Raw genomic sequence first — 10840 nt, 5'->3', positions numbered from 1 at the left:
ACAATGGAGCATGTGAACTGCTGCTAAAGTAAATAAGAAATTGTTACGGGTCAACGTATCTTATCTAATTTAATAGTAGCATCAGGATATGTAAGTTTGAGTATCCTTGCAAAGGTATGTCTCCAATTATTTTAACTATATATATTCCGGATTAGCATCAAACGATCAAAAGATACTTTTATTTTTTTAATATTGATAAGCTGCAGACTGCAACGTACGTAGGTTTCTTTCTTATTTTCAATATTTTCATATGACGAACTTTATTTGGCAGAATTATTACTTTCAAAATGAAACATCAAACATAACAATTTTTCAGCTGTACAAAAATGTATGTTTAATGGACAAAATCTATGAATTCTTAGTTTATATAAAAACATTTATTAATAATTTTATAAACCACGACGAAAGTGAATACTCACATACATACAAACTATAATTATTATAGAGAAAAAGGTTAAGGAAATTAAAAAAAATTACAGACCAAAGGACCTTAGTCTTTAGCATTTTATCCCCTACTACTATTTTCAGGGCGCGTGAAAACTGAGAAACTAGTCAGTAACTGCCATCCTAGCTTACCTAAATGACACGGACTGGTACTGAGAGGACGTGCTGACTTCCACCAAAAACGAGTGCGCGGATCAAAACGGAGCTCAGCTCTAATTGGAGGTTACCAAGGAGGCATCTCACTACCCAAGCTTTTCAGTATTGTATCATAGATTCGGATTTAATATCATGATCTGAGTAAAAATAAGATTCGCAGTTGATCACCAAACAGCTAAGAAAATGGTGACATAACACGCCCCTCTGCCCAGTTTGAAAATCAAGCATTTTTTCTTTTAAAACATCTTTATTATGTATTTATTTAGAAGCAAGCATCAACAGCAATATTATTATTACGACAGAACTGTTCGCAACAGTTATCCCCGTGCTTTGATCTATAATTAATCTCCAGACACTGCTTATGGGTGCGATTGGGCAATCTGAAAACAACTTTAGGAAAATTTGTATGCTAGCGGTCAGAGGGAGTCAAATGTTTCGTAAGCTTAGACCACATACTTAGCTTGTTCTTAGCCCGACGATAATCGTTGATGTTCTCAATCTCCTCCGGACAGGTGACAACCCAGTTGCAGGGCCTTGGCCACTTCGTGCAGGTAAAATCGCAGACACACTGCTGACTTATGTTCTTGCCCACGCAACAAGGACTCGTGTTGACGACCACTTTGCAGACACTGTTGGGACATGTGCACTGGAAGCTCAGCTCGAAGGCAAAGCAAAGAAGCAGCAGAGTCAGCAGGATCTTAGCAGCCATGTCGGACACTTCTCAGATGGAGTCTGATGGGAATCCGGGCCTTTTATAGTCTTCCCTGTCTCAAAAGTGGATTATTTTTAATCTTTAGTTTAACTGTTTTTTCAACAGTTGTGTACATAAACGCGAGATATGGTAGATGGGCAGACTATAAAAGCAGGCCGATCTGACTAGATCGTCCGAGTGCTCTGCAAGCGACATGTCGGCCATACGGATTCTGTTGATATCTCATCTCCTCGCCGGGCTTTTGGTCTCATGTCCGGCTTGCGATTCTGTGAAATATTGCGTACCCTTTATGGGCGAGAATTGCTGCATCAAATCAGACTACACAGAGCCAGATCTGCCACCCATAGATAACGATTGTTGTGGACCCCATTGTAGATATACAGCCTTGAATGGTGGAACAGAATCCAATAGTGACGTAATAAGAGGGCGCTGTCTCCTGGACCCCCACTGCAAGGGCAACATTACGTTCACTTATGTGATGATGTCCGACCTCACTCTCCAACAAAATAATGCTGTAAGGGCTTCTAATGGTGAAGCACGTGAGTATTTTACATTTTAGAGGTAACTGTATCTAGTATTTATCCGAATACTTATTTACTCAGGTCTCTTATCGTTCCCTTGGACCGAAGACACTTGTGTGGCTCAGAACACCAAGTGTGGCATTAATTGCTGCTGCCGTGAGACCTGTCCAACAAAGTTTTGTGTAATTAAAAATGGAACTACATGTCCATAAATAAAATATCGAGTTTTTGATTTCAAAAAAAGTTGTATTTTATAACTACAGAATAATGGGTATATTATACGAGTAAAAACTAATTTATAAAGTGATCATGATGGAATAAGTTGCCTTTACTGCGAATTCTTAAATAGCTTGTTAAACGCTTATATCAGTAGCTCATTTACGAATTTTGAGAGTTGGTTATTCTCCGTTCAAAGCGCAATTTAATTATAAACTTTCATAAATATAAACTTTACTAAATAATATTAACAAAAATAAAAAAGAAACTCGCGTATTCGCAGCCGGTAGGATTCGAACCTACGCTCCCAGAGGGAATCTGATTTCTAGTCAGACGCCTTAACCGCTCGGCCACGACTGCTTATGATTCTGCAGCCTAATATACAAATATTAAAAACAAAATCACTTTCTTTTTATAATACCTCTTAAATGGTCAAGCCAACAACAAAAGATATCAAGATATGGGCAGTGATTACGGAATTTATAGATAGGATTTCCTGTTCAATACTGTTTCTTAATACTCTTTAAAACATATTAACAATAACCTTAAATTTATATGTTGCTATTAAAAAAATATGCATATTATTTTTATAAATATTATATATTATTTTTCCTAATTTCTATAAGAAATAAAAAATACAAAACCAAAAAGCCAAAAAATTACAATATTACTAAAAATCAATAAGTACAGTACATACATAATATGTATATTTTGTCTTCGTAGGCTCATTGGGATTAAAAATATTACATTTTTAAAATTTTTGTATCCCAGATCGCAAAAAAGAAAAAAAAAAGTTGGGATGTCCATTATTTTATTCATAATTCGTTAATTTCGACCCTATACCCTATATTTTTTTAATGAATATATATAATATATACAAATTAAATTAGAGTAATCAATTGACCGACTAGTCCCCCTCCCATTACCCATAATTATAGATCTTAGAAAGTCACTTGGATGAACTTAAAAAAAAGGAACCGATCCTATTCGCAGCCGGTAGGATTCGAACCTACGCTCCCAGAGGGAATCTGATTTCTAGTCAGACGCCTTAACCGCTCGGCCACGACTGCTTATGGCCTATGTATATTAAATTAAAAAAAAACTTTTGGCTTTCTAAAAACTTTAGCGGTCAAGCCAACAACAAAAGATAACAAAAGATATTGACAGTGATTACAGAATATATAGATTTGATTACGCTTTCGAAGCAATTTATTTAAGTGGTTTAGGCGCTTTTCTACTGCTCTTTAAATATATTTAAAAGGCTATTAAATTGTAGTTGTTTTAGGAAAAAATAAAGACTTTATTTTAAACTATTATTATCCTATCTGTTGTATTTACAAGTTGTAAGTTTATTATCACTTTAACTCAGTTTTTCTATTTTAAATAAGAATTTGTAACATGCGATTGGAAATAACATTTAATTTACTTTGTGAAATAAAAACAAAAAATTTACAATCCCAGTTTGAATAGACTAGCCAAATCATAAAAAAAAAGAGATTATGTTTTTAAATACTAAAAAGAATATTTAAAAAAAGATTTCGATCATTTTCGCAGTCGGTAGGATTCGAACCTACGCTCCCAGAGGGAATCTGATTTCTAGTCAGACGCCTTAACCGCTCGGCCACGACTGCTTATAGCACACTTTGTGCCAAATCCCGTGTTGTGCTTCGTGTAAAAGATACGTCAAATAAAAACGATAGCTGGAATTTTATGTTATCGAATACATAGAGCGAAAGAAAAAATACTGAAACCTGAAAATTCTGTAAATTTGGCGAAGAACCCAGAAAACATAAATTTACCGGTTCTAACCCACAAATTTTTAAATTAAAATATTTTTAGAAATGAAATCACTTTTTTAGTCAACTGGTATTTATTTATTCGTTTAAATATACACTTAAAATACATTTACAAATACATTTATAAATATATTTCCGTAAACAAATCGCGTATTCGTCGTGACTATCAACTTGGTAAACATCAGAAAAAGTACAAAAAATCGTAGCCATCGTTGGGCAAATTTCTGTTGGTTTCTCTATGATTTCCTTGAAATGCATCGTAGTACAAAATGAATCATTAAAATCATATACAAACTTACAAAACGAATTCTACAATAAGGCATTCTTTCAGTTTGCTTTTATAATATGGTATGGTGCGGCAGGGGACTTACAATTTATAATAACTTCGTATATTGTGTGCGGTGTCTTGTGTACATTATTTCACTTATAAAGAAATTTACATAATTTTAAGGGAGGTTAAATCACAAATTAAGATGCATATAAATAGGAATTTGCTTAGACATAAGTACATGGATACATGTTATTCGCGTAACTAACTAAATGACAAGTATAACTGGATACATTGTATGTTTGGCTCATCAAGACGTTTAGAAAAAAGCATAAAAACCATTGTCGAAAACACTACATACATATATCTTTGTTTTAAATGCACTTTGCAAAAGTATACATCAATTTTTGTTGGATTCCTGCATTCGTGACTGATAATTTTTACTTGCTTCACATCAATATTATATGTTTAAATCTATATGTATGGTGTAGTTCGGGCTCCATTCCTACATTCCTTCGGAGGACACATATTCCAATTTCGACACAAAAGCATTTACTAGTCCTGTGATTTTGGGGCTATTTTCCGAACTAAACGAAGGCTTACGAAGCCACCTTGCCCACATCGGTGTGCATCATGACAAGAGATCCAACCATGGCCACCAGAGTGCGGTCCAGCCAAGTCACCGGGTTAGGATACAAGAAACCGCCCTCGAAGAAGCCCAGATGACCACCATGGGCAACCTCCACATAGGCCGTATTTTGACGAGTGACTGGAAAATAAAAGAAAATAAATTAAATGTTTAATTAAAATTAAAATTAGTAAAAAAAAAAAAATATGAAACTCATTCGCAGTCGGTAGGATTCGAACCTACGCTCCCAGAGGGAATCTGATTTCTAGTCAGACGCCTTAACCGCTCGGCCACGACTGCTTGTTGATCTGCTCGGTCAAAATGACAACTAATGCCGATTGGAAGGCAAGCAAAGCCAACACTAGCAAGGCTTCTGCGCATTGGGAGCGCATTTAGTCGCTTTACAACACTATTAAACCAATTTTTAAAATTCAAGCGCGAAAAAATACTTCTATTGAAGTTATTTTAACAAAAAAGGGGGGTTCATTTTAAGAAGATTAATTTCGTCAAGTACAATTTTGCAAAATAAAAATATATATAAAAATACATGCGTTAAATTATCTTCAAATATACAAAAATGCATATATTCCCGTCTCTCCTTTACTCACTTGCAAATTCCTTGATGGGCAGTAGCAAATCCTCATGAATCAGGGGATCATCCTTGGCATTAATAAAGATCATGGGCTTCTTAATGGTATCAAAATAGAACAACGACGAGCTCCACTTGTACAGCTCCTGAGTTGAGGAGAAGTTATAGACACGCCTTGTGTAAGCCTCATCCAATTCCGGTAGTGTGGCAGCGGCGATAATCTCGCGCTCGTTTAGATTGTGTCGGGTCTTCACTTCGTCCGACAGCAGGACGTGACGATGTCTTAGGATAATGCTCTTTACGTTCTCGGTCATGATGTATAGGTAGAAGCGTCGGAAGTTCTGCCAGTTAAGCAGCCATTTGGTGCCCCTAAAGAAGGTTTATAATCAAATGATCTCATAAATAAAATTATTTCCTTTGACACTCACTCGACGGCATTATAGCCTTGACATATGGATATCCCTCCGATGACGCTGTTGGGCTTTGTTTTCTGGTCCTCTCCCATGTATTTGGTCACCAAATTACCGCCCAGACTGAAACCAACCGCCACAATACGACTTTGACGGTACTTCTGATGCAAGTGCTCCACCATGGCGGCAAAATCCTCGGTGTGGCCATAGGTGAAAATCCGTGTCGAGGTCACCTGGACACTTCGCAGGGCTCCAATGTGATTTAGCACCGCACAACGGTATCCATTGCATTGGGCCAAATGGACAAAGGTGCGAATATACACCGACTCGGAGCTGTTGGCAATGCCCGGACAAATGGCCACCGTGATGTCATCTGGCAGGAGCATTAGAAATGTTTAATAATTTTAATGGATTCCGGGTATCTGATGGCACTTACCTTCTTGTTCGTTGATGGGCTGGTACAAGTCGTAGGTTAAAGTGGAGCCATCAAGCAGCGACAGGTAGACGCGCTCGCCCAGAGGCCAAGGGCACCTCACACGGCCCACAATGCTGTGCAAAACGGTCTGAACATGGCCGCTGAAGCCCCAAAGACGTGGTGGAATGTAACTGCAAGTATTTTAATTAAATAAATAGTATTAAAGGATATTATTATGCTATAAATGCTATAAAATTAACCAAACAACATACAAACAAAACGTTGACCTGTTACTCTTATCACCTGTTACTCTTATCACTTATTACTAAAGCCTTTTTGGAAATTAAATATTTCATAACATGTCTTAATTTATGTTATCAACAAATAAATTATCAGTCCTCAATATAAACAAACGCAATGGTTACCCTATACCCGAGAGCGTCACAACTTCACTCTTGGGCACAGTCTCCACACAAGCATCGGTGGTTCAGTGGTAGAATGCTCGCCTGCCACGCGGGCGGCCCGGGTTCGATTCCCGGCCGATGCAAACCCTCTTTTTTATTTTTGTTTTAAATATTTTTCATAATGTTTATTTGCCCTTGACATTGCAATTTGAATTATGGCAGATAATAAATAAATGCATACAATTGCTTCCAGTTCGTTAGCAGGCAATTTGCCAAATTTCAGCAAATATAATTCGCACAAATTGAATTTTGATTTGCGTTCAAGTTATTTTTTCAAAAGCCGAAGAGAATATAAGTAAAATACACACATAAAGCAATTCGGAGAACCGCATTAGAACCAATTGAACCTAATTGAGCAGGCGAACAACACCGGTATTAGATGGAGAAAGTAAGGTACACTTAGAAAAAATCAGGAAATAAAATTGAGGCCTTTTATTATTATTTAAAGTAGTCTTTTTAAAGACTGATTATAATAAAAATAAAATGAATTCATTAAATTAAGTTTTTGTAAATTTTTTGAAATAAAAAAACTTGAGAAGCTTATTCAAAAAACTACAGGACCTTCGAAAGTTGAATAAACTTTTTTGATGCAAGATTCGTACTAATTCAATCTTTTTGCTATCAATTATTCTCAATTGTATCTAAATTTAGCTAAATTAGTTTCTTTCTGTGTCTAGAAATCATGTCAGGCGTGCAAAAACGTGCCAAAAATTTGTGTATTTATTATGTGTGCCCAGTAACAGTGGCCATTCAATTAGAATCAATCAGAAATGAAATCGTGGAAGCCCGGCCAGCTTGGGAACTTACACAAGTGCTAGCTTGAGCGTGCACCTGATACATTTTTAATCATTCCCCACAAAACATGAATTCCCGAACATCAATCAATATGCCATAAATATTTAAGAGCTCAAAATTTAAATTAATGCGTAAATAATGAAAGTGCTGACATAAATATGAAACTTTAGCTTTCTGCGTTGTAAAAGGTAAATTCTCTCCCCTAAAAAAAACAGCTGGCATTTATTTTCAAGCCCTTTCCAGAAAAATTTCACAATTTAGCGACAGCAATAAACTTGTCAAGACTGCGAAAAAATAAGCAAATGAGTCATCGGTGCATTTTCAATGTCACACCCCTCTTGGCAGAATGATTGCTCTCAAACAGTTTAGAAACTGCCTTACATTATACTTTCGCGTTCTGGTCGTTATTTGATCTTTATATAACGTTATATCATCGTTGCAATAAAATCTGTCACCACAAAGTTGGAGGCTTGATTATATTTATACCTCTAGGTTCTGTTTAGACCCTACAACGCAGCTTTTTAGTAATTAAAATTTTAACACAAAAGTTTAGAAAGAATAAATACCCATTCAAGCTTACGCAATCTTTGTTATTAAACAAAAGCGGCAGCCGACTGACTGGGCAAAGCGCCAAAACAGAAGAGAAAAAACATTCACAGGTGGCGTGGTGCCGGCATTTGAATGCGAAATGCCAAAAAGAAACCGGTCAAACATTTTGCCGGCACTTTTCATTATCAACCCCAACATTTAAACATATACATATACTTATGTATATCTTGGGGGAACTCCCACACTGTCAAGTTGTGGCCAAAACTTGGTTGCTAGGCGTTAGTAGCTCTCTTTATATTCCTAGGCTACTGCGTAATTATGGGGCGAACTTTGCTCTCACAGTTTTTATTGTTCCTTCTTATCGCCAGTCCAGCCAGACCAACAGACACACAGAAAAAGCACATAAATTGAAAAATAAACCCAAAGAAAAAGATTAAACGGAATTCCATTTACTTTTGCGGTTGTCCGGCAGCCGAAAGCATTCACAGATTTTCGCCAATAAAAAAAAACAAACGAAAATTTTCCAGGCGTGTGGCCACAGCCAAGGAAAAAGTTTGATAAAGAAATAAATTCAAGAAATAACTGGAGAGTTCCAAATTTATAAAGTAAGCAAACAAATTTTAACAACTCAGATTTGAAAATTTTTAAAATTTTTAATTAATATTTGATAACCTGATAACCCTGCCTGCAAAACAATGAAATTAATTTAAGGCAATTTTCTGAGTCCGATAACCCATGTTAACTCAAATACTCCTCAAATATTTTAAACCTATGATCACAGAGGTTTCCATCTTGTGAGTCAAGAGTTTTATGACTTATTCGATAACGAAACGGATACTATGTATGGTTATGGGATTATTCCTGAACGTAATGGAAAGCTGATAACAAAAAATAAAACTTATAAAATTGCAATTAATCAATGTGAGGTGCACTTTCATTTTATTGTCCCCTACCATTCCTGATAATCTTAACTGATAATGAGTAAAAAGTTTAATGAATTTGTGAATTATTTAGACCTCATAGGACATCAATTCTATTGACTAATTGCTAATGATTCACTCGTGCAGCTGATGACTTTGGTCGAAACAATACTATTTTTTTTTCAGATGCATGTTAAATTGGCCAGTTGTGGTAATTTGAGTTAATTGCAGAGTTCTTTATCAACAACAATGGGATGCAAGCCGACTGGATAATTATGTTTGCCGGGCGTAACTAAGATTTTGGCGCGGCTGTGATGCTATGGCTCTATTACCAGCTCAAGTGGGATGATGGCGTGTGTGGGTATACGACAGTGGAGGTCAGGAGAATAGTTCTAAAGTTCACAAGTAAATTTTTACTTTTACATAATTTTGCATAATTTTTGTTTTCAAAGATTGATCTCATTAAATTTTAGAATTTACCATAAATAATTTATATAGTTTGGCTTTAACCCTCTAAGCCCCAAGCGAAGAAATATTAAAAAAAACGAAGTGTAATTATATTTTTTGGGGTAAATGGTAGCTTTTAATTTCAAAAATGACCTCAAAAAGTGTGTACTAATTGTAGTTTACCTGTAAATCGAACAGGGGTAAATAAGATAAATCACTGCTACAACGCACTATTTCTATAAAATTGCAAATATGCAACTTGATTTGGATTATTTAATATGTTACCTTCTAGAACAATAATTTTTATTTGGCTGATTTTGAAGATATTTCACTTTTATTGATAGACAAAAAAACACTAAATGAAGCACACAAAAATTTTTGCGCGCGAATGCATGATGCATGTAAATAACACGAAAAAAGTCCCGTTATAAAGCTTAAGAGAGCTTTGAAACCTTCTACTCATAAGTTCACATGTTTATTGTGAATTGACTAGTGTAATTAAAAAATTTAAAAGGCTCCCAGTTTTTTAGATAATACAAATTATCTAATAAGTGCCTTGAGGCACTCTTGGGTCTTAGAGGGTTAAAGAGTAGTATCTATAAATCTGCCCGCAATTGTTATCTCACTCTAATGGATTACAAGGTTTGTGGCAATTTACCAGAACATGCTATTATTGTGGCCACACCTGTGGATGGATATTTATGTTATGATTGTCTGTCTGACCCAAAAAGCTAAACGGAAAAGGACGCGGCAAGGCTATGGAAAATTACCGAAATTAAGTTGAGCTTAGATTATCTAAATCCTGAATAATTAACTAATGCATTTAAATAGAGGTATTTTGTTGGTTTTTATTTTCACTTTTGTGTAGCTCAAGATTTTGGCGAATATGCGTATGCGCCATTACTTCGACCGACCACACCTGTGGGCGGATATTTATGCTACGATTTTGGGGCGTGGGTTGGGGTGCGTCGTATAAGGAACTCATGCGATTTACTTACGGCTCTCGCAGTACTGGTGCAATCTTGTAGAGACAGTCGAGGAATTGTGCGTCCAGGCACCAGACACTCGGTTTCAGCGGTTGGCTGTGCACGTTGAGTATCCGGAAAAGGATGCAGACAATAACGGCGACCAGCGTCAGGAAGGCGGTGGACATTTCGCCGATTTTCTGCCCAGGATCCAAAGAAGTCGGCAGCTGGCCTGCCTTATCATCAATCAGTCGCCACTTATCCTTTACTTTCTCCGCCCCGTTCGCTGTTTTTCTGGGTTTGTCCGTTTTTTAGTCTGCCTTCTATGGATTCGTTTGTATTCTATCGTGTGGCAAATATATGTGAACACTTCACGGAAACCGAATTTTGTTTAAAATTGTGCGACAGAACTAGCTTGCGCCAGCTGAGTTTTTTCTTTTCTTTTTCAATTTGGATTCCGATTGGACCGTACTACAGAACCGGAAAAATACCCTAGAAACATGACATCGACAGCTGGTCAAACTAAAAGTGCTCAAGTATTTTTT

At 36.3% G+C, this 10840-nt stretch overlaps 1 protein-coding gene and 5 non-coding genes across 6 annotated transcripts; 1 reads left to right on the top strand and 5 right to left on the bottom strand.

Moving 5' to 3' along the window:
- Positions 1–2327: 2327 nt before the first annotated feature.
- On the bottom strand, positions 2328–2409 carry TRNAS-AGA (transfer RNA serine (anticodon AGA)). Its single transcript has one exon. It is a non-coding gene; the product is annotated as a tRNA-Ser (tRNA).
- Positions 2410–3037: 628 nt separating this feature from the next.
- Positions 3038–3119, bottom strand: TRNAS-AGA (transfer RNA serine (anticodon AGA)). Its single transcript has one exon. It is a non-coding gene; the product is annotated as a tRNA-Ser (tRNA).
- A 479-nt stretch (positions 3120–3598) lies between these two features.
- Positions 3599–3680, bottom strand: TRNAS-AGA (transfer RNA serine (anticodon AGA)). Its single transcript has one exon. It is a non-coding gene; the product is annotated as a tRNA-Ser (tRNA).
- Positions 3681–3896: 216 nt separating this feature from the next.
- Positions 3897–10741, bottom strand: Hydr2 (abhydrolase domain-containing protein 2). Its single transcript, XM_017181944.3, has 5 exons — positions 10329–10741; positions 6177–6346; positions 5759–6113; positions 5350–5699; positions 3897–4882 (listed from the first exon to the last, which is right to left on the bottom strand). Exons 1-5 carry the CDS (start codon positions 10481–10483, stop codon positions 4713–4715), a joined length of 1200 nt encoding a protein of 399 aa, XP_017037433.1. The 5' UTR covers positions 10484–10741; the 3' UTR covers positions 3897–4712.
- TRNAS-AGA (transfer RNA serine (anticodon AGA)) lies at positions 4960–5041 on the bottom strand. Its single transcript has one exon. It is a non-coding gene; the product is annotated as a tRNA-Ser (tRNA).
- TRNAG-GCC (transfer RNA glycine (anticodon GCC)) lies at positions 6632–6702 on the top strand. The gene has a single exon. It is a non-coding gene; the product is annotated as a tRNA-Gly (tRNA).
- Positions 10742–10840: the final 99 nt, after the last annotated feature.

This window comes from Drosophila kikkawai, chromosome 2L, assembly GCF_030179895.1.
Source record: "Drosophila kikkawai strain 14028-0561.14 chromosome 2L, DkikHiC1v2, whole genome shotgun sequence".
Classification (NCBI taxonomy): domain Eukaryota; kingdom Metazoa; phylum Arthropoda; class Insecta; order Diptera; family Drosophilidae; genus Drosophila; species Drosophila kikkawai.
Note: the sequence above shows the minus strand (reverse complement) of the source record. Positions and strands in the feature narration are given on the sequence as shown.

What these genes read in the sequence shown, in the direction of transcription:
- Hydr2 (XM_017181944.3), bottom strand. Translation starts at nt 10,483, where the DNA reads ATGTCCACCGCCTTCCTGACGCTGGTCGCCGTTATTGTCTGCATCCTT. An exon ending in GCACCAGTACTGCGAGAGCC is followed by an intron (nt 6,347 to 10,328) that starts GTAAGTAAATCG and finishes AAATACTTGCAG; the next exon opens with TTACATTCCACCACGTCTTT. An exon ending in CAAGGCTATAATGCCGTCGA is followed by an intron (nt 5,700 to 5,758) that starts GTGAGTGTCAAA and finishes AACCTTCTTTAG; the next exon opens with GGGCACCAAATGGCTGCTTA.